This window comes from Varroa destructor, unplaced genomic scaffold (assembly GCF_002443255.2).
Source record: "Varroa destructor unplaced genomic scaffold, Vdes_3.0 BEIS01000007.1, whole genome shotgun sequence".
Classification (NCBI taxonomy): Eukaryota; Metazoa; Arthropoda; class Arachnida; order Mesostigmata; family Varroidae; genus Varroa; species Varroa destructor.
This window is the reverse complement of record NW_019211460.1, coordinates 29,272,439-29,293,809: the sequence shown is the minus strand read 5'-3', so window position 1 is coordinate 29,293,809 and position 21,371 is coordinate 29,272,439. Positions and strand designations below refer to the sequence as shown.

At 38.8% G+C, this 21,371-nt stretch overlaps 1 protein-coding gene across 17 annotated transcripts in view; it reads right to left on the bottom strand.

Moving 5' to 3' along the window:
- Positions 1 to 21,371, bottom strand: part of LOC111254476 (ATP-binding cassette sub-family C member 10) — a 28,701-nt gene that overhangs the window by 7,218 nt on the left and 112 nt on the right. Inside the window, exons 1-16 of one of the 17 annotated variants that reach the window (XM_086974979.1) lie at positions 14,642 to 15,796; positions 14,167 to 14,286; positions 12,370 to 12,691; positions 9,371 to 9,549; positions 8,686 to 8,852; positions 6,825 to 7,019; positions 6,403 to 6,611; positions 5,838 to 6,106; positions 5,105 to 5,296; positions 4,318 to 4,575; positions 3,882 to 4,070; positions 3,507 to 3,758; positions 3,120 to 3,274; positions 2,450 to 2,828; positions 1,871 to 2,060; positions 315 to 455 (exon numbers count right to left, since the gene is read on the bottom strand). In XM_086974979.1, coding sequence (XP_086831105.1) covers positions 315 to 455; positions 1,871 to 2,060; positions 2,450 to 2,828; positions 3,120 to 3,274; positions 3,507 to 3,758; positions 3,882 to 4,070; positions 4,318 to 4,575; positions 5,105 to 5,296; positions 5,838 to 6,106; positions 6,403 to 6,611; positions 6,825 to 7,019; positions 8,686 to 8,852; positions 9,371 to 9,549; positions 12,370 to 12,655 — 3,061 coding nt within the window. In that variant the 5' untranslated portion in view covers positions 12,656 to 12,691; positions 14,167 to 14,286; positions 14,642 to 15,796. The other 16 variants (XM_086974982.1, XM_086974980.1, XM_086974984.1 and 13 more) reach the window with 16 other exon arrangements.

Genomic DNA, 21,371 nt, shown 5'->3' with positions numbered 1-21,371 from the left:
CGCCAGTGTCAGGCGTAAAACTCGAAATGAAAGCGTTGTAGGAGGCTTCTGACGTTGAGTTTGGCTCTAGTATGTCTCTAAGGTATCACTATGCGAGGTTCAGAATGTAACTGGTAAAATACGTAGATAATAACTTATCGACAGAGCATGCGTATTTGTCTAGAAATAATGACTTTTATCACACTTTACAACTAAGGTTATTCGACTCTCGAGTCAAATCGCTAGGCCATAAACAGCTATACTTCGACTCTTCCACAACAATATGCTACAATATTTACTTATACTAGATAAACAAACGAAACTTTCGAACTTACCAATGAACGGTAGTGACTCGTCTACTGTATGTACGTCCGATGAGAGCCGATTTAGCACTTGGCCGAGCGGAGTTTGTTCGAAGAACGTTATCGGCGCATAAAGCACTCGTAAAATGAGGCTATCGTGCACCTTCACAGCGCCTGTGAATGAAATAGACAACTGTAAGTCCATTGGGTTGCGTTTCTGCCCTATGTAGGCATGTACGTACATCTATAAAGAAACCCTCGTAAGCAAATCCGCTTTGTCAAATTCATCATTTATATTATGTGAATTTCCTACACAACTCTTTCTTCTCGGTCTACACAAATGATGTCTACTAAATGTGAACCAGGTGTTTGTAGAAAGATATCAGGTAAAAGAACTTGCCTCAAACTTCGAAGGCAAACCAGTCTTAGACAAACGTATTATCCACGACTTCAAGAGAGCATATTCTATAGGTATAGAAGCAATAACCGATACTGTACTTTCAAACGAATAATCTATTTCGGTCGAAAATTTATAGCCCTCCTATACAACCGGATTCTACTTTTGCATAATAGTATTGGAGTTTAGGTTAGGATAAGAATATAGGTTCTCAGAAATAGAAAAAGTATAACATACAGTTCTCGTCGAGATCACATATTGTAAGCCGGTCGAAAGAGACCCTTTCAGTTTAACTATCCCTTAATTGTTCCCATCGTAACACACAAGACATAGACGCAGTTTCCGCCTACTTTTCAAAAACTTTGAATTTAGGAAATAATTTGCAAACTAAAAAGGCAATAGTTGCGGCTTTTGAATGTAAGCTATCTGCACGGAAAGCCCCGTTTAATACGATCCAGATATATAGTATATACACGCACAGAGGGTCGAACGTGGGCAGATCGGCCCTCTAAATAGGCTCGTACAAAAAAACATTTGCCAAATCCTGGCTGCATCAAGGCGACGGCGTCGCGTCGACGTTTCATCGGACAAGAGGAGGTTTCAGACTGCATTAAGTCACGAAAGGTTAAATAAAACATGAAGGATCTGTGGGCAACATAGCATTATCGATTCGAAGCGCATATGCTAGACCATTTTACGAGGTTCGAGCAGGCAACGAAACAACTATGTCTCTTAGTATTCTTTTAGAGCTGAATATTTGATTCAGATACCCTATAGCTTATACGCCTTTATGGCTCACAAAAACCTTTTAACGGCACCATTCAAGCCTATCGCCCCAGCCTATTTTTCCCTCAGAAATAGTGATAGAAATTTTTAAATGTTTAGAACCGACGCCGTTTGTTCAAATGAGAAGTTCCGGAAGAAGGCACACCTGTCAGTTTGCTGGCTATAGGCTGATATGGTCTCTCCATTCAGCGTTAACAAAATGATGCTGTAGGTGTGCTTGAGGAATAACGTTGCAGCTTTTAGAATATGATTTAAGTTTTTCGATGTTGCAACTTTAATGGTATAATACTCTGCTGAGTTTAGCCTCCATATTAAATTCTGATATAAAATGGTCAGGCTTTTATAAATTTGGGGGGAAGAAGTGTCACGGTAGAGGAATAATTAAGTCGTTAAAGTTTGGCCTTACCTCTTAACCCAGCGTAGGCGAAGAGAAAGGCTCGAATCAGTGTGAGTATACTGCTGACAATGGCCAGAGAAACGTAGCCGATAAAGAAAGTATTCATCCAACTAGGTGCATTATACATATTTGTTGACGTCCGGGACCTAGATGTTGACACGTAATAGGCGAGCCAAGCATCAACTGAAGTTCGAGATACCTAGAGATGCAATACGGGAAAGATAAATACTTATATAATATCTCGAAGTGAAAAGAAACTTTTTTCAGACAAAGAACATTTATCGTGTGTAATCTTTTATCAGCAGAAATAGAATGAAAACTGAGAAAGTACAAGGTAAACAGTGAAAAATTTAAAACGCTGAATTGTGTCAGTAAAAATAGTATTTACTTTCCTTTACAAATGATAAGTAGTCGTATATTATAGATTTTACGTAGTTACCATTGAAGACGTGGTTGAAAAAATACTTCAATATTTTAGTGTAAGAATGGGCACACGGGATGAATCTTAGACAACGCATTACACACAAATACTATGATAGCAGGACCCTCCCACAAAGAGTATAATACCGTCGAATCGTTTAAGTGTACCTGCATGAGCGCCACTGCAGCAACCGTACAAATGAAGAGCGCTAATCCAATTGACCGCACATAGAACCAGAGGACATCTAAGGAGAGACTGCCTCTACGATGGTTTTCTTGACCAGCTTCAAGAGTTAGCACGGGTAGGATTTTATCCTCGGATTCTGGCGTTACAGTTAGGCTTCCCCCTCGTGCCCTTATGTCTCTGGCCTTGGGTAGAATTTCTTCCGGTGGCCCATAACCGATACACTGACCCGCATGGAGATTCAATATTGCGGTACAATTGTAGAGTAAACGTGTGTGATGTGTGGCCAAAATCCGCGTAGAGTTCGCAAGAAGCCCGCAAATACACGAATTGTATATGCGATTGGCAACGTGAACGTCCAGACTGTACGAGAATGAACGTACGCAATAACATAGTAAAGCATAGTGAGATATGGATAGCGCATAGGCTACTCGACAGTGCTAGAAACGCTCTAAAATCTAAAAATAGCACTTATAAAATAAACTAGAGCGCAATATAGTTTTAACAAAGTTACAGTACGCTAAATAATAACATATACCCCAAAGCCTTGATTGATCTTTTGTCGTTTCTGAGTAACGACTTTCTTTATTAAAGGCTGAGCTTTATTGATGCACAGCAAACACTGTACTCTAAGTGACACTCATTTGTGTTTACCTCAAGAAGGGGTCGTCGAGCAGTACGAGAACCGCTTCATTCGGGTTGATCAGGGCGCAATAAGCCGCTCTAGCAAGGGAGACACGCATGCGCTGCCCCCCGCTTAAACGAGATCCCTCCTCACCGACATCAGTAAGGTCACCGTCAGGAAAACCCTAGAGAAAATAGATCGATAGGAAATCAGTCAGTAATAATGCTTGAAATTAGTTTTTAAAAATCTTTAGCTTCAACTCAGCAACAGATAACGAAGTTGAGCCGCACTGACTGTCTGGGACTATAAATCTTTAGGCGTTTGTATCGGACTTAAATTGGTACGGAATTTAGCACTACGCTGTTTGATACTTTATTTTTTGAGGCATAGTCCTTGTCGAGGAAAAGGCAGCTAACCTTTATGTCTTCATCCAAGACACAAGCCTCTAGTACTGCGTTGTACACGGCCGTATCGAAGAGTTGGCCGAAAATAACATTATCTCGTATTGTCGTTTTCTGCAGCCAGACCCTCTGTGATACGAATGCTACTGGGCGATTCCAATGCGAAAATTCGAGGTTTCCGCCTACGCGATTCATGCCGCCTAAAATGGCAGAGAAAAAACTGCTTTTACCCGATCCGACCTCACCAAATACACCAAGAAATTCACCCTGAAATTGGAAGTGACAAACACAGTGGAAGAAATAGCAAAATTTAGTTAATCATGATTATAATTCAGAAATTTAGGCTTCTGACGCTAATGCATTGCTTTGCCATACAGCTCGACTTGATACCTTCTTCAGTGTCAGCGTTATTGGGCCAAGCTTGAAATTATAGATATCCTCTTCGTCATACGACTGGTGTGCGAATTCCGCGCTCGTAAATCGGAGAACTACATCTGAATCTCCGGCGGTTTCAGCGTAGTATGAATCTGGTGCAAAATCTTCCATCTTCATTAGGTACTCCATCCGAGCTAGGGATACCTGTTATTAATTGTCGCGCACGCAAGACTTCATGTTACAACCCAAGCATTATCGAATGAACCTGGTATAGTTTTGAGGGTTCAATAATTCGCATGAGCTTCGATGGGGTCATACTTAAATTAAGCGTGTATACATTTGACTGGGCTGAGTTTACACTGCGCACACATAGAACTACCTAAAAGTCCATAGTTTTTAGCTGGAAACTGTTTCAAAGTACAAACTTTCGACTCCTTCTAATAAAATTCACCTTTGCTTCGACGATTGCATTGAGTACCCAAGGAAAGGCATTCAGAGGCATAATGAGCAGATTAAAAAGCGAGATCGTGGTGAACACTTGCGCTGCGCTGAGGGACGCTGGATTCTTCCCAGTTATACTCCACGTTACGAAGGTCATAACTGACACCAACACCGGTGTTGTTGCCCAGAAGAACACACACCAGGCGTCAATAAATTTCCGGCCCCGTAGCTGCCGCATCTCTTCCCGTCGAATGTTTTGGATTTTCTTCTGTTAAAATAACATGGAGGTACGGGAATCTATCATGAGACATTACCGACCGTTGTGAGCCAACGGAACCAAATACTATAATTTTAGCTCAATAGAAACTTTTTTTTAACATAAGCCAAATAGTAATTTTGTATACTAAACTTAGTTTTATTATAGCACATATGAAAGCAATTATGCTTTTATTATGTGCTATAATAAAACTTTTAAGTCCGTTTTTTATTTAACAGACACCGCCGACAAGACTAGATTTATGAAGATTAAATGCTCACGTCATACGCATTAAGACCAAACGAAATATCTTATTCTAAGGATTATTTCTGATTCCGCAAGCTTGATAATGACTTCATCAATTTTGAACTTATAACAAATAAATGTATAATTTGTCTACGACGTTTCTGTTCTAGAAAAGTCACTATTTCTCTGTTGAGAGCAGTCTAAATAAAAGCTTCCTTGCAGTTTTAGCACTCTATAGAACGCGTCTCACCGACATCCGGTAAAGTCAACATCTGTGTCAACCCCTTCTGCTTACCTGAAACAATTCTGTCCATGAATGCATTTTTATGTAGAGAATGCCCCGAAGGATTTCCCTAAGTAACGAGATCCTTCGATCCTTTGCTTCCATCATTTTCTCTGATAGATTATTGATTCGGTTGGCAAGATACCGATTAATAGGAATCATTGAGACGACGAACGCGGCACCAGCTAAAAACGAAATTCCCACCTAAAAATAAATTACGTAGCAATAGATCTGTTATTCAAAATGCGCTCGATACAAGACGTTGAGGGATAATTTCCCTGCAACCTAAATCATGTGCAATATTACGGAAAAGCTTGAAGTACTATCACTCAATAAGGTCTAATTTATAGTGTTCATATATAAATTCTTGTCCTTATGCATATTTACACGAGTACTGCTGCTGCAGGGGCAACAAGTACGACTACTGAAAAACATCATCATAAGTGCTACATTTCTATCCTAATATGACCCAATATTTATGCCACTATTGTTAGAGTTTATCAATCGTATGATTCACTATTTTTTGGACGGCCCGATTTCGTCGAAAAACGTTGCCGAAGGAACGCCACTCACCGGGCGATGCATGCACACATTATCTATAGAATTAGGCTATTTTTAGGATATTTTATACTACTTCGTATGGCATTGCGTACCGTTAGAGTACTTTTAAAAAATCCTGTATGCACAAGTTAAAAAAATATTCGTACTTGACAGCTACGTATAGCATGAAAAAATTATGACTTGCCTGAGTATAAAGCATGTACAGCGTCACAATGATTTGCAGGGGAAGACTCCAGAACATATGGAACGATGTGCAAAAGTTTGCAACCCTGTCTACATCCGAAGTCATCAAATTGAGTGCATTTCCCGACATAAAACTGCGACCGGTCAAACCAACGTTCAGGCTTTTCTGGTAGATAATTAAAACTAAGGTCGTCTTTAGTTTCAACTTGATTTTTTCGACCTGATAGTTGTAATGCGTAATTAACAACGCACTCAAGTATGCGGTAGCAGCTACAGAAAAATTCAAAAAAAGAAGGGGCATCGGATGTTTGACTTAGTATGTTAAGTGTTACTGAGCGTATGGTTAGTAACACGGTTGTGAACCTCGACGGGCTAACACTAAGCAATGAGAGAGATTCTCGGAAAACGATTTATATACAGCCAGAGCCTCGTCCATGACCTATCATCTACAATGCTGGTAATTAGCGTCTATACAGAATGTCCCGATAAGACAAATGCACATACTGTAGCATTGTTCTGACTTGGAGGCCTATTGATAGTCGACTTCCTCCGCCACCATCACTAACCAAGAATAGTCGCATATGCGTATGCATGGTAGCGTACAGGAACATCGGGGTTGTCCTCAAAACAGGAGATTAGCTTGTTAAGAAGCATGGGCCCGGTGAAGGTACACACGTCGCAAACTAGCTTCATTATGCCCAACACATAAAAGCGGCCCCCTAGGAGGCAGTGCACTTTGAAAAACAAACTGCGACCCGGTGACAGCTGTGCATACCTGGTAAAATTCGCAATGAAACAGAAGCAAAAAAAAAAACTTTCTAATTATTGTTCTTGAATAGCCCTTATACTGCCTCACTGAACAAGAATACACTGCGAGCTGAACACTTTTATCAATGACGTTCACGTCACATTCACTCTAGTAGAAATACTAATAAAAAGATCGTGTAGTATTTTATTAATATTAGTAATGGAATAAAGCGGTCCATACCTGAGGGCGAGTTCGTCTGCGTGAAGGCCACAGGGTAGGTCGAATAGATCATGTGGCTGATTGAGCGTACCCTGGAAGCCTCGTCTCATTAGCCTGCCGACCCACCAGAATGAAAGCAGCGATAACCAATTGGCATATTCTTCGGCCTGGCTCAACACTCCGGACTCTTCTTCAAGTTCGGGAAACTGTACGTAACTGCAACGATCGTAATTATTATCAATGTCAGGTTAAATAAACGCGCAGAAGGTAAGGACGTTTGTTCAAGAAGACATTACAGAACCCATGAAGTTATTGTTTCGTAGATGAGGTACGTTTAAAGCTTCTCTTGCTAAGAAGCACAAACGACTTAATAAGGTTCAAGTATCACTCAATGAACACACGGTGACACCGCAAAAATTGACTGATGCTACAGAACCGACAACGTTTCTTAATGTCTTCGCTATCTACTCATATAGTAGCTATGCGCTTTTTTTTTTTTATCAGAAACGGTCATTGGTTACTTGCGCGCCACAAACTGAATCGCTGCGCTTGGATAACTAGTAATGTATGCAATACGTCAGACTTCTAGTCCACATCGCTCAGCTTATGGCATCGATGGTTAGAGTGGTAAAATTTCTTTCTCCTTGTTGGTTTTCCCACCCGTTTGGCATAGTAAACCTTCCAGCTTTATTGCCTGACATAATAATGCCCACTAATTTCTGTGGAGTTTCGATAAACGCGTTTGACACAGATGAAGCATTGCTTCGAATTATCCTCACAAACTAAAATACTCTCCGTGTCTACTTTCCTCTATCTATAGTTGCCTTAGAAACGAAATGGTGCTGGACCATACACAATATTCAGTATAGTATTTAAAAGAGGGCTTCAAAGTGTCCTAGAGAGTCGTGCATAACCGCAATATGAATTCGTCCATACGGAAAGGGTGTTTTCAGCTAGTAGCTGTTATTAACAAAATGAGCGTGTTTGCTCAGTTGGTTGACTTCGGTCGAGGTTTAAATATCGCTACAAACGTTTGGCGGACGCCGTCGATGCGCTGGTAGAAAGCGTTCCATAAAAGTTACTTGGAGCTTAGTTCGCGGTAACTTCGGCAGCAGCGGCGACACCGCACGCATAGGAACGAAGCTGCCACACAATGAATATGTCTAGACTTCTGGTGATAACGACCTAATGCATAAAGCATTCCGCTAAGCTGTAAATATTTAGTGCTTATCCGGCGTTATGTCGCTAAAGATTTGCTTGTCCAGCATTTTTATCAATACCAGGTGGGTTTCAAACTTGATTACTGATCGTTGATTTTAAACTAAACTCCCGTAAACAATATATGCGCTTGGACTCATTCATTTTTAACGACATCCGATCACTTTTGCATTATAGATAGCTTTGTAATTGATGTAAATATCTACGAAATTTAACCTGCTCATCGAGATTTTTCAAATTTTTTAAACCGCGTAATAGCGCTGGGCTTATAAATAAGGTCAGACTAGTACATATAGATATATGTCCGCAATACCTGTGGCCAGTATATGTAGCATATAGGTTGTCTTCTAATTCTTGTTCGCTCAATTAAGGTCTTACATCAGTTGCAAGTGTAGTGTTGCCAGTATTGACCTACGTTTACAATATGGTCGTCCCAATACAACTTAAGTATTTTCAAGGTGAGACAAAGCTATCGGATCCGATTTTATTGTGCACGTTACCATAGCCAAGTAAGTTAAATGCACACGATGAATAGGATTCCGGCACGCAGAGGTCGATAGCACACTAGAGCTGAAATGGCCAATATGGAAGACGATGTTTCATTCGAAATTTGTCACCGTTATCCGTCAGAATAGCCTTGAGAAGGTGGTCAGTGAGTAATTACCCATCGGACAGGGATGGCGCAAGTACGTTGTTCATTGAAACGACGGGTGAAGGAACACTCGTCCAAGGTCGTACGGTCAAGCATGTATAGATGAGAAGAAGGAAGGTCGACAAAAGGCTGCCGTACAACTCGACGTAGTAGGAGAGGGTATCTGCTTCTGTGTATCTCTATGAAAACGAGAGCAGAACCAAATACATCGGAATTTAGCAGAGTTCCTTGGGATTGTAAGAAAACAGCACTTCCAAAGGGACACTTGATATGTGAATCGGGACCATGGTATTAAATACGTTTTTTTTTTTAAGATGAAATTTTGTCGATTTACGCAGTTGATATGATATCTCCAAAGTACTTGGTTGTCCTGTACACACGTAACGTTGGCACAATACAGAGAATAATTATTTGGCCTATAATCTAAATGCGATAATAAGCACCTAACAATCGGCATAGTTACCACAAAAGTAAAGACGTTTGTAAATTGTGCAGTTTACCACACTATTAAGCATAATATCTTGCATTTATCTGTAATTATTGTATACTATACGATGCCTTTTTTCCATCCAACCGGCCCCCTGTCCTGTCTAAATAAAGCGAACGGCGATAATGCGTCATAAGCTGCAAATCATAGTCTAAACACCGTAACGATGCACATAATGCGTACGTATACGTTTTAAGCGTATCAACTTACCGAGAGCTCATTGAGAAGGGAATAACTACGCAAAGCTGACCAGATCATTAACAGAACAGATGAAAAAGTGATATGTAGCTCATCCTTCCGTTTATGCTGAAGATAATAGGCCAGATGGTAAGACCATACCACAATCGTTAAGACGACGCTGACATACCGTAAAACAGGAAGTTCGTGGCCTATAATTGCAACAAATCAATGCACAAGTGATTGCGACTGCTAAATAGTTCATTCGTTGTATAAATAGCTGGTGGTAATTTGTTATCTACACGACATTCAGTCATATAAATCTGGCTTTCCGATAGCTTTTCTCTTATAGACCTTAAAATATATTAGATTTTTGAGAGCCATAAGCCAATGACGAATCGATATATATATATATATATATAAGCCCTGTTAGCGGCACATGCACAACTTAATTTGTCTAAATAAGGAATACAATGATAAATATGTGTATCAAGCGAATGGTGTTCCTATTATTATTTATTTCCAGATACGTGCGTGCAGATATACGTGAATAGCGTACGTGCGGATAGGGTTTGCTACTACCGTATAAATACTATATAGAGCCGGTATCGATTACTAAACCATTTTACCCACTCCTTAGGATTTTTTATGTTCGGCCATCTGTCATGGCCCATCGAAAAAAAAAAGTCGTCTGTGTAAGCTTCAAGAGGCTAATGCGTTAATCCCCTTTACGGATATCAGGCCTCAATCTTTAGTTTTTGCCACAACAGTATGGAGTCTTAACAAGCGAGTGAGTGTTCTATCTGTTGAATTCGTCACTCGATTTACCCTGGTCCTACGTCGGTACTTGACCTATTTTAACCACTTCAACCCTTTAATATTATTTTAGTTCAGTTTGCGTAATTCAGCATACTGTAACGTCGCTATTTAATTCTTTCCACGTAAAAACAGTTCAACATGGTCCAGTTTACGTGCATTCTTCATGGTACTAGACTGAAGATCGGTCCTTTTCAAAGAATATTCCAATCAGAGCCAAAGATTTATCGTCAAGGCGGTGCAACACACCAGATGTTTGTTTATATTTTTCGATTCGATTAGGAATATAGGCCAAGGTGATATATCTACATTCAGACTCATTAAAACGTTCATCGAACCGACTTTTACTACATTTGTTTCGAATAGAGACCATACGATTGCAATCGATATGCACGGAGTTCCAAAGCTGTTTAGCTATCGAGCGCCCATGCTTCCCCTACGAAAAATGCATCCATGAACAATTATATCACGGACCATTTCTGCAGTAACCGATGGAATCACATAGCCAGGCAGATTTTGATCAGTGGGTTTCTACCGGAATCATATCTGCGGATAGCCACTTGCCATGATATAAATGGTAAAAAAGAACGCCCGTTATGATTGGTCCTAATCAGTTCAACGAAAAAGGGAAAATGAGACAATTGATAGCTCTAATAGTATCCTGAGAGTTCGTTTACTGAGAAGTCCCTTTATATGTATTTTTTAGGCCGTTTTAAGCGAATCGGGCAGATTTTAAAGCTAAATATCTTTTGGAACAGCTTACGAACAAATTAATTAAGGAGCAAGTTAGTGTGCTTTCGCTTGAGACTTTCTTGCCCAATATCTTCACCAATCAACAATTAATTTTTACAGCACCGCGCTCTTCGGGGAAAAAGCCAAGAAATTATCATAAAAACCTAGCCACTGAACGCTTGATTTAGAGATTAAGACACGTCTTTCAATTTCTTCTGCTCTGAACTCATATGGCTTTCGCTCTCAACTTTTATGGAATAATTGTCAGTAAAATTTGGCCTGTTAGTGACATGTAATTCACAAGTTATTCCAAAATCCGTCGGATTCACTTGTATATGTATATGAGTATTATACTAGAATTAGTTGTACGGACCGTAACACTTGACGGCGCTATTTTTACGTATGTCACACGCTGCATCTCAGTTGACAGTTATTAGCGTTTGCTAAAGACGCCTGCATCACTTTCTTTAACCGAAACTGTTTTTTCGGTTATTGGCCCCGCATTCACTGACATTGAAAATGTCGTCAAATATTTTCTCTTGTAATTTGTTTTTTTTTATTATTTAGTTACTCTTTTGTATAACCCTTCGCACTATCACGTGCAATAGACGTAGCGAGAATAAAGCAGGTCGCTACAACCGAAATTTCGCATGTCCCATATTTATTGTTAATTGTCTTTCAGATAGTGCAATATCATATTAGGAAAAAATTTATCCATTATCCTGTATATTTCAAATAAGCATTTGTTTATCACAAGAAGTTTAGAGTGATATTTGTTTGACAGCCACTGTGAATTTTTATCGTCCAGTTGTTTCAATATCAAGCCAGATGATGAAGCTGTCTCGATTAAATATTGACTCTTAGGTGAATATCGGATAACGGTTTTCAACCAAAACGCACGTTGGGCTGAGGCTTTTAGTTGGAAAAGCACTACGATTGTCATTTGTATAGCATCCACCTTACTAAGATACCATTACTGTCTAATAATGACGCCATTGTGTCGTTGTAATAATGTAGTATTTGTCTGTAGTATAGCAAAATGCGTACGTGAACGGCCTCTAACCAAAACTAATTAGAAATGTCGACTTCTTAGTAGGCTCATAGCAGAACCTTATATCTCAACATCGATTATGCCAGATTAAAGCTATGTATTTCCTCTGTTGCACTGCGCCCATAGAGAACCTCTATAGGTACTACTAGGTCTAAACATAATGAAATGCTATCTGAAGCCAACTCGGTGTTCCCTCTAAAAACAGCCCTACCGTCATTCATTGAATATAGATTACTGTCTAGAATATCAAGCACGTTATCACTACACCATCATGAAAATGTCTACAATAACAGAGATATAGATCAATTTGCCTGCAGTAGCAAATAATCTAGAATGGGATAACATTTAACAGGGCTCCCCGTGGCTTATACAAGATGTAGTATGTTCTACACCTAAACATCGAATAAGCTGAATGTTTATGAGGTTTTCTTACCTTGAAAAAGCTGCACAATCACGAGATAGAACACAGGTATAGCCATTAGGAAGAAAGCAATGTATCGGCGTAATTTTAATCTCCAGTTTCTTGGAAGTCTCGACAAGTCACTATTACTGAGTTCGCCAAGGCTCCAGGCTGTAGAAACTGCGTGGGCTAATAACGTTACCGAAATGGCCGCATCATTGAAGCACGAAGTAACGGTGCCGTGCCGAAAGAAAATCAGCGCTCCGTTGGGGGTTAGGTCCGTCGAAGCGCAGATAAGGCTCCATAGGCTTTCGGGCATTTTACCGCCTGGTTAGGAATCAATAGTAACAGTCAACTAGAAAGGGCGGTAAAAAAAAAAAGAGAAGTGATCAAAGTTGGTAAGCAATGGCGAAGGAAAATCGACATCGATTATATTATGTAGGTGGGAATGATAGAGGGGATATAAACTATTGCACATAGATCGTCGGCAATGTTTTCTGTGCATAACTCAGCATCCCCATCGCCTAGTAGAGATGGTCATTTCATTATAAATCACTTGGTGGCTAATAAAAGCTTGCATTGACATAACCCAAGAACTGTATTTACATGTATACTTATATGTACTATACACTTGTATGATTGATGATATTCAGTCATTAATTGTTATTTTCTTTATTTATTTAGTTGAGCCATGCAATCTTCAATCAATCGGAGAGCGCATTATGTAGTCTAGTTCACCTGAAAAGAGAATCGAACAAGTATTAAAAAGCTTAGGGGGCAGCCTGGAACATGCCATTTTCGTCGTTCTTTTGATAAAGCCATGTCACCTAATGCACGATAGTATGCGATCCTGCTACCTGTGAATAGTACTTGTAGCAGTCCTTGTTATCCCAAAAAAAATGGTAGGCAAATTGCCTTTAGTAGCAAGTTTCGCGCAGCGACTTAGCAACGGTATACGAAATGATTTTTGAATTTCGTACGACAAAAGAATTATTCACCCCAATATAGGTCATCGTTCTCCAGAACTGTTCTCTGTTAACTATCTCTATAATAAACCATTCTCCATTTTGACATTTTATAGATTTGTATTTATTCTGAGCATATCTCTCCCTATTCGTAAATATCCACATGATATTAAGACTGAATAACTAGCTCAACGATAAAAATGTGGTTTTTATGCGTAGGGCTTTAAAAAGCAATATAGGCGATTCTTCATTTGCTTAAAAAAAGTCCAACACGATTTAAATCATTTGTTGTACTCCAAGCATAAACCACACAAGGTGTTTTCTAATTTTCCCGTAGGTAGAAATCGGACTTATATTGGACAATAGGATTAGTCGATCTCATCAGCTGTGCCATTCTGGTTGCGATAAGTTGCATAGGCATTGCTTTATGCGTGCACAGGATTGCGCCCGTTGCGAAGTCGCCTTTCGTGTCAATCTCCTGGCATTATGTTTCCGTCTTATATTTCCGATATGTCTCCAAGCAGACAAATGCATCGTGTACGTATGTTCAATAACCGATTTGATAAAAGGCACCACCCTTTAATGTACACAGGCGTATATTTAACTATTATTTAAATTACGAAATCTTTTATCATATCGACAACTTCAACTGATCCGCCTTATGATTAACTACTGCTAACGAACAATTGAACATGTGAATAAAATTGATTGGGTTAATTAATAATAATTAATAATAACCTTTGATTTGCCGTGTAGACTTTGTCGCTACTACAATTAATTTTGAAGGCTCAAAGTAACGCATCGACCAATTCATTTTGGATAAAAGCCTACACAAACAATGCTACTTCAAAACTGAACTTCTTGCCTGTAGCACTGATAGAACGAGCAGACACGTAGAAGACATGATGACTGAATGCGTAAAGCTCTCGCTTTAGGCACAATCAGCACCTGGCACGGATGAAAGGTATCTCAACCAATTATCGATCTACACACATAAAACGACCAAATAATTGCTTTTCATTACTTAAGTATATGTGAACAAAAAGGTTTACGCAAGGTTTTTCAAAGCACTTTTCACATCTGCACGATTGTGCAGTTGTCACATAAGTAGTACAATCGTTATGATGAGAACGTAGATGATAATGATAACTATTAAAGGCTTTAGCGGTGGCCTTGACATTTTGTTCTAAAAATAATCCGATAGCAAATGAATACACGTGAATGTTAACTCTTTAAGGAGACATCGGGTGGTTTTGACAAACAATAGTTCTATTAAACAATATATGTATTTGCTTTAGTTTGTATACATCGAATATGCAGTAAAACATCACAATAGTTACCAATAGACACAAGACTTATGCTTTCTTCCTGCAAATCCAAATGCAGAAGAAAACACGTTCGCTACAAGCACAGTCTCCTCACTCTGTTAGAAAACACGTTTTCGTTTAACCGCCATTGATTAACCGCTCCATAAAACGGATAATTTCCTTTCGCTAGGAAACCTTCGTTACTTTTTTATTTACAACCAATTATTCTCTAGAAAATAGGTTAAAATCGTATCCTGTGACTTTGCAAACAAGAAAGCAATCACTGCTTGTAATTACACCATGGTACACTAACAACGTTTAGCTCCATCCCGATCTTTGCCGAAGTAATCACCGGCTTTCATAGATTGCAATATGTTAGCTCAGATGCGCTGCATTCTCAGATGTTACCTCAAATTAACGTTGTAGAAACGATGTTGATTCCGCTTGTTACAGACAAATTCTACGAGTCGCTAGAGATAGCTTTTGTTCCATCTTTTGCTTGATTACACTTACATAAAATGTTCATCATGACCTTAGCGTGTTAGCACGATTAATATCCGCAGTAATTTTCCACGATTTTTTTTGAACAAGAAACTATTTTTCTTCTTTTAGGTAAGCCAATGTATCATACAGGTTTCTGAAAGTCTTCCCGAGTAGAATGGATCAGACTAATGAGCTTTTGTGTATTATTGACCAATGGTAACTCCGGCTAGGTTAGATTTTACGACTGAAGGTGAGGGTAGTACAGGTCGACAAATACGCAAATGTCGTAGTCAACGCCAAGAAAGTGACGATTAGTGGAATCATGCCCTTCAAGAATACTTACCTTGTGTATCATAATCTATGCGTACGCAAAAAGATTTTTACACGCATCTCTCTGATAATCAAAGTACTCTCACAGTGAGGAGATATAGTACAGTCATCTTCACTTGTAATTACTTAATGATATAACGGTGAATCTACCAGTGAATAGAGTGAGTGTTGTTCGATTCATTGTAGCGTAGACAACCAACTTTCACTTCGTAGAAGTATGTAAGGGGCGTCGAGGGGATTCTTCTGATAAAATGATCTAAAAGAGTGTCAATAGGCAAAACAATGATTCTGCTAAACTCACACAGCAATGTTATCAAATGTTACACGACGAGAAAACTCAGTAGCGAAGCGGAACGACGGTGGCAAGTAAGATTTCGATTTTCATCGTTGAAGCAGACAACAATCATATTGAACCACTCCAAAAGTATACATATTAATAATAATAATAATAATAATTGGCGATAGAAATGACACTACCTTTACTATCATTATTCTTCGACTTTTTACCAGGTGTCTCAAACATACAGTAGAACTTCATAAATATATAACCATTAAGCATGCGTATATGGCCGAAAAAGAAACATACGTAAATTAATATGAAGACCTATTCTGACCAGAGCAAATACTTGGGGTCATTAAGTGTCATATAAAATTTGCCTAATGGAAACAATGCAAAGCTACACAGTCACATAAAAATATCCGCGCATTCAGAAAATAACGCCATCATATGAAAGGTCAACTGATGGATTTGAAGCTTTTTGAAAAAAAAAAATCACGGTTGACCTTTAATGCAGTGTTTCTTGTTTTTTTGGTCCTTACTCATCCATACTCAGATAGAGGCGTGTATTTTAAATTTAAAAAAAAAGCGGAAACAGTGCGGAAGGATGCATCTCAGAGGATGTCAAACTTTAGTAACACGTCAAAATTCAGCCGTTCAAAGCACTAACCAAGGTCTGACGTTTCTTTAAGACACATTCTTATAAATTATTCTCCGTCTTTTGTTCTTTACAAGTAAACATACCTGTCTAAGTATTCATTTATGTATATACGAATCATATAAATTGCACGAAACTATGAAATTGTTACTTTAATTATTTAATTTATCATAGAGTAGCGTAACTGTTATGTTAGTATGAAGGAGTCTGCACAGTCTTTTCATAAAATATCTTGTTTTTAAAGTATTAAGTAAGTGCAAATTGCTAAGCAATATTGAACAAAAAGCAAGCGCGATTTTTAAAAAAGCAAACCTCTCGGACGGCCAAGCTAAAAGAAATATTGCAGATTTTATTTAAGCGCTTAAGCACTAGCTCCTATCTAATCTGCTTAACCTAAAACGAAATGTTTCTAGCCTCTATTTGAAATTGGTATCATCGTGCGTCCCTAGTTTCAGTTGGGCCAATACCGAGGCAATCGCAGAGTGGGGACCACCAAACGGCTTATCCCATTAATAAACATCGAGCAGTATTCATTCATTTTTCAAGCGTCAAGAATACGGTCAAAACAACCATGAGCAAATCTTCTAAGTGTGCACATTTGAGGGCGCATGTCTGGAAGATCGTTTCTGGTTGGCGAATACACTACCAGATACCAAATAAATGTTAATTTAAATGCGGTTAATGGAAGTGGCGTAATCTGGATACAAAAAACCTGACTGAATACTTTTACCACCAAATGGGAGATGAGTTTGTAATTTGGGCATCCATAGCTCGCCCCGAAGTGGTGGTGCGAACTCGTATTATCCACTGCCACACATATCAAGTAATAAAAACCCAGATACCCAATTCCGGGTATCGAGTTCGGGTCATACGGGTTTGCACAGTGCAATATACTAATCACAATACAGTGATGATCAGTTATCTCTGTCATCAAATCAGTTAATCAACCCCTAGATCTTTCAAGCTGCACACAATAAGCACAGAATTAGCATGTTTATATACATACATTTACCTATTTTTTTGTATAATTGTAGGATGTTATCCGTAGAGCCGTCGGCCAAATTTCGAAGTTATCACTGAAGTGGCAATAAATGCCCGCGCTGGTACCATTGTCTTCTGCACGGCTAATACAATGAAATATCTGATCCAAATAATCCGTGATTTCGGCCTCTTTCCACGTCACATAACGAGTAAGCTAAGCATAGCGAATGTCCGAAACGAGACCCCCTTCACGACAAATGCATTATCAAGGGCCAGTTTATATCTAATTTTAATCCACGGTGAGGAAATGCTTCCTAGTTGAGCCAGGTAATACATTATAGTCAATAAAAGAATATCAGAAACGCAAGACAAAATTGTACATACTGATTAGAAGCTGTAAATGCTTTCGTTTGATGTTGATGAAAAAACAGGCTTTCTTTGTCAGAGTGCAAATGATATAGGCTGGTGTGGATAACGTTATCGTCTTAAACTCACCAACTGTTTTTAGCTGTGTTCAAGTACGGCGCAGCGACTGCCTACGAACCTGACTTTGCTCGAAAATTCGTAGAAAAACAGGATATAGCTAAACTCTACGGTGACTATGAGAAACTCAGTCATACCAATGAAATTGCTTACAAACGCATCTGGCTTCATCTTAGAGGACGCCGTAATGAAGGCTAGCCGTTACAACGCAATTAAATTTGAGTATATTGCATGGTCAAAGTGTATAAAAAGGTGATGTAAAGAAAAATAAGGCAGGCATTAGCTAAGAATAACGTTTGCTTATAAGGGCGGTATGTCTTAATCACTCAACATCGTTGTATAGCTATATCTTGTTCCTTAATTGGACATAGTTTTAATTCGTAGTAGTTCGACTTACTCATGTGGACTTTGATTGACGAGAGCAGATCTCGTTTGAAATCGTTTTTTACGGGAAATTTTACGGGAAAAATTTTACAGGAAAATTCTTAATTAGTTTAATCAACGAAGTTCAGGACAAACTTCGGGTTGAAATTTTGCTCAAGCTACGTTATCCCTCATTGATTGACCATTCGAGCCTTTATCTACGTTAATATGGTGCATACTCATTACTTCGTCGTCGTTAAAACATTTTTAGATATCGACAACGCGGCCACTGTAAGTATATATGACAATCTGTACGAAACACACACACATAACCTTGTGACAATTGCTAGAGGGGAGCCGTTGTTTTTTTGTGGAATTAAACTCACTAACCAGCAATGACACAGACTAAACTCATTGTGATGTTTCGAATTAACCCCGAATTAACCCAACTTAATTACATTAGCACATTGTCGACTAGCATCGTAGATGGTTGACTAAATGTTTTGAAGTTTCTGTCCGATTGGATTAGCTTAAATATCGCATCATACGGCTAGCCTTTTTCGATACGAAACGAGGCGTCTTTATGTCTGGCTTAAAATTGAAAGCACTTCGCATGCCCCTGAACCTAATAGGTATACACGTTCCCACTATAGTTTCACAGAGATACCGTCTGTGCCCACTGTTGCACTACATAACCGCTCCTTAATTTGCTGCTCAATGCATACATTAGTAAAGATATTTTCGTTTATTTGGCCTATGAAAACGAATAGAGGTATACACGTTTCGATTAGCATATGGTAGACTTGACCACAAATTTCTACAAGGCCTAATTTCTAAGTAAAATCGATCGTCTGGCGCAAGCGAAGCTCATGTGCATTGTATTAGCACATTTGCATTTTTTTGTCACATGAGTTGTGCATGTATTGGTGCGTAACACGTTTATTACCGTGAAAATGTATATGTGATTATCATGTTATCGCTTTTTTCTTCAGTGCTTTCTCCAACGAGGTCATAAATAGGATGTACTTTTATCCAATCGCAATGAATTGCAAAACACGGTCTAAGCGCATCCTCGAGTAGAATACAGCATATTTATAAAGAGAACCTTATAGAGCTTAGAGTAAAAAGGGTTTCATTGGCCCTGTTTATTGGAATACTCATATTAATTAAACTCTTTGCATCTTGGATTGCTTTGATTTTCAAACCTATCAATTGCATTGGCATTATAAATGAAAGTGCTGAACGATGTCTATCGGAACAAGGCCTATTGTCTAGTCTTGACCAATCTAAATACCATGTAAAACTCCGGGCCGTGGTTTTTAATGAGCTAGCTTTTGACGTCAACTTTATAATTGTTTACTGGTAGATTGCTTGGCCGATCTCACAAATGAACCTGGAAGCACATCAAGATTTTTATGGGTATTTATGGGATCCGTGTAAATGTTATTATCCAATGCACACATTAGTAAACAAACTTGTCACCGAAACGGTTAAACGCTAGTTTTGAAGATGTATTTAATAACTGTGAGGGCACCCTAACTAATATCCTCGCCTTTGGAAAAGCGTTCAAAAAAACCGATCACATAGAGCAGTTCGAATTTCTTATACGAATCTGTTTGCAACGTTCAAACAGTAACTACTTAATTACCCTTGTTGAACTTCTAAGTGTACCCAATCTGATTTTGAAACGCTTGCTCGGACCGTAGATTCTAGGCTGTGCTATATGCATTAAAGGGTGTCTCAACACTTCAAGATGTCGAAAGGTATCGAAAGATCATATCATACCTCTGTTATGGCTTTATATATCTCCTTAAATTAAGTGGAATTCAACGTTAACTTCAGTTATGGTCTTCTTTGCTCTAGGAAACACCAGGCATCGCGGAATCTATTTCCACAAATGGTCGCGTACCCGAGAGTGCACTAGCTCTGGACTTCGACGGTAGGTAAAACGTGTTGTCACCGTGGGTCGAAGACGAAATAAACTATGTCTTCTGTAAAGTACGGCTTAAAAGGCTTTTGATCGGCCAGTAGAACACGATTATGATTGCAGAGTCAGTGGCTGAAGCTTTATGACGGCTCCAAACCCGTGTGCGCGTTATAAAGGATAGAGCAAGAAACAAATATACGTTTCGTGATACGCAGAACAAACATTATTAAACTTGTACTAAGCTTAATAAATTAATAAAGTTGTAGCTTGTTACTTTTATTTGTGTTTTTTTTTTCTGTATCATTAAACAAACCTTAAAAGTACGGTTGGAAGCATATACGTCTACTTTTAATATTTTTTTAGTTCAACAGGCAATTAATTTCGAATAATTCTAGACATATCACAAATTTCTGACTCCACTGGGGGCCAATTAAATGTGTCTACTGTACCACTTCTATCATCGGTGGGTTAAGGCAGAGGATTGGCCGAAACATCAGAGCCAGTGCGAATATTACGAATAAAATAAGGTAACGTTTGTTTTTTAGACTGGGTCCGCTTTACATATGCATACATACAGCCCACTGCGTAAAGGTATATGGTTTATCACGTTATAATAACTTGCCAAGCAGAATTGCTTGCATAGTTTCTTTAAAACTAACATTTCCACAAGGCGTACTTCTTCTTGTTCGTGCATTAAGCGGAATATATCGATTACAAACATATTAAGGGACACGGAAGGGTACTGATATACATTGTTATAAGCGCTCCATCAGTCTTGTAGAGCGCTCTAATAGACCATATGACATTGCAAAATATAGAAAGTAATTCATACAGGTGGGTAATAATATACACGCTATGATCTTCATCGGAATGATCAGTTTATGCCTCAAATAGCCAATAGATTCCTTTTCATTCAGAGTTTACATTGTACGTCTAATTGAAATCAATAGCACCGCCTAGGAAAAATGAGACACACATAGAATCGGTTTCTACATATAAATGGGTACGTGCACCGTGTTTTACGTGTGATGCTGGCACCAAACACTTATTCATACATCTAGCCCCCAGCAGACTACGAAATATCTACACCCGGTTTTGGACCTCACGTGCCCCTAAGTTTAATATATTTTAACATCTAGCAGGTTGGAAGGTGGACCGGCAACTTAGGAAATTTGCATGTTTATTGAGGACACCGTAGCTAAACATAGCGTTCTGCAAAAAAATATGCATAACTATACCCAATTAGTTACTCAAAAAATAA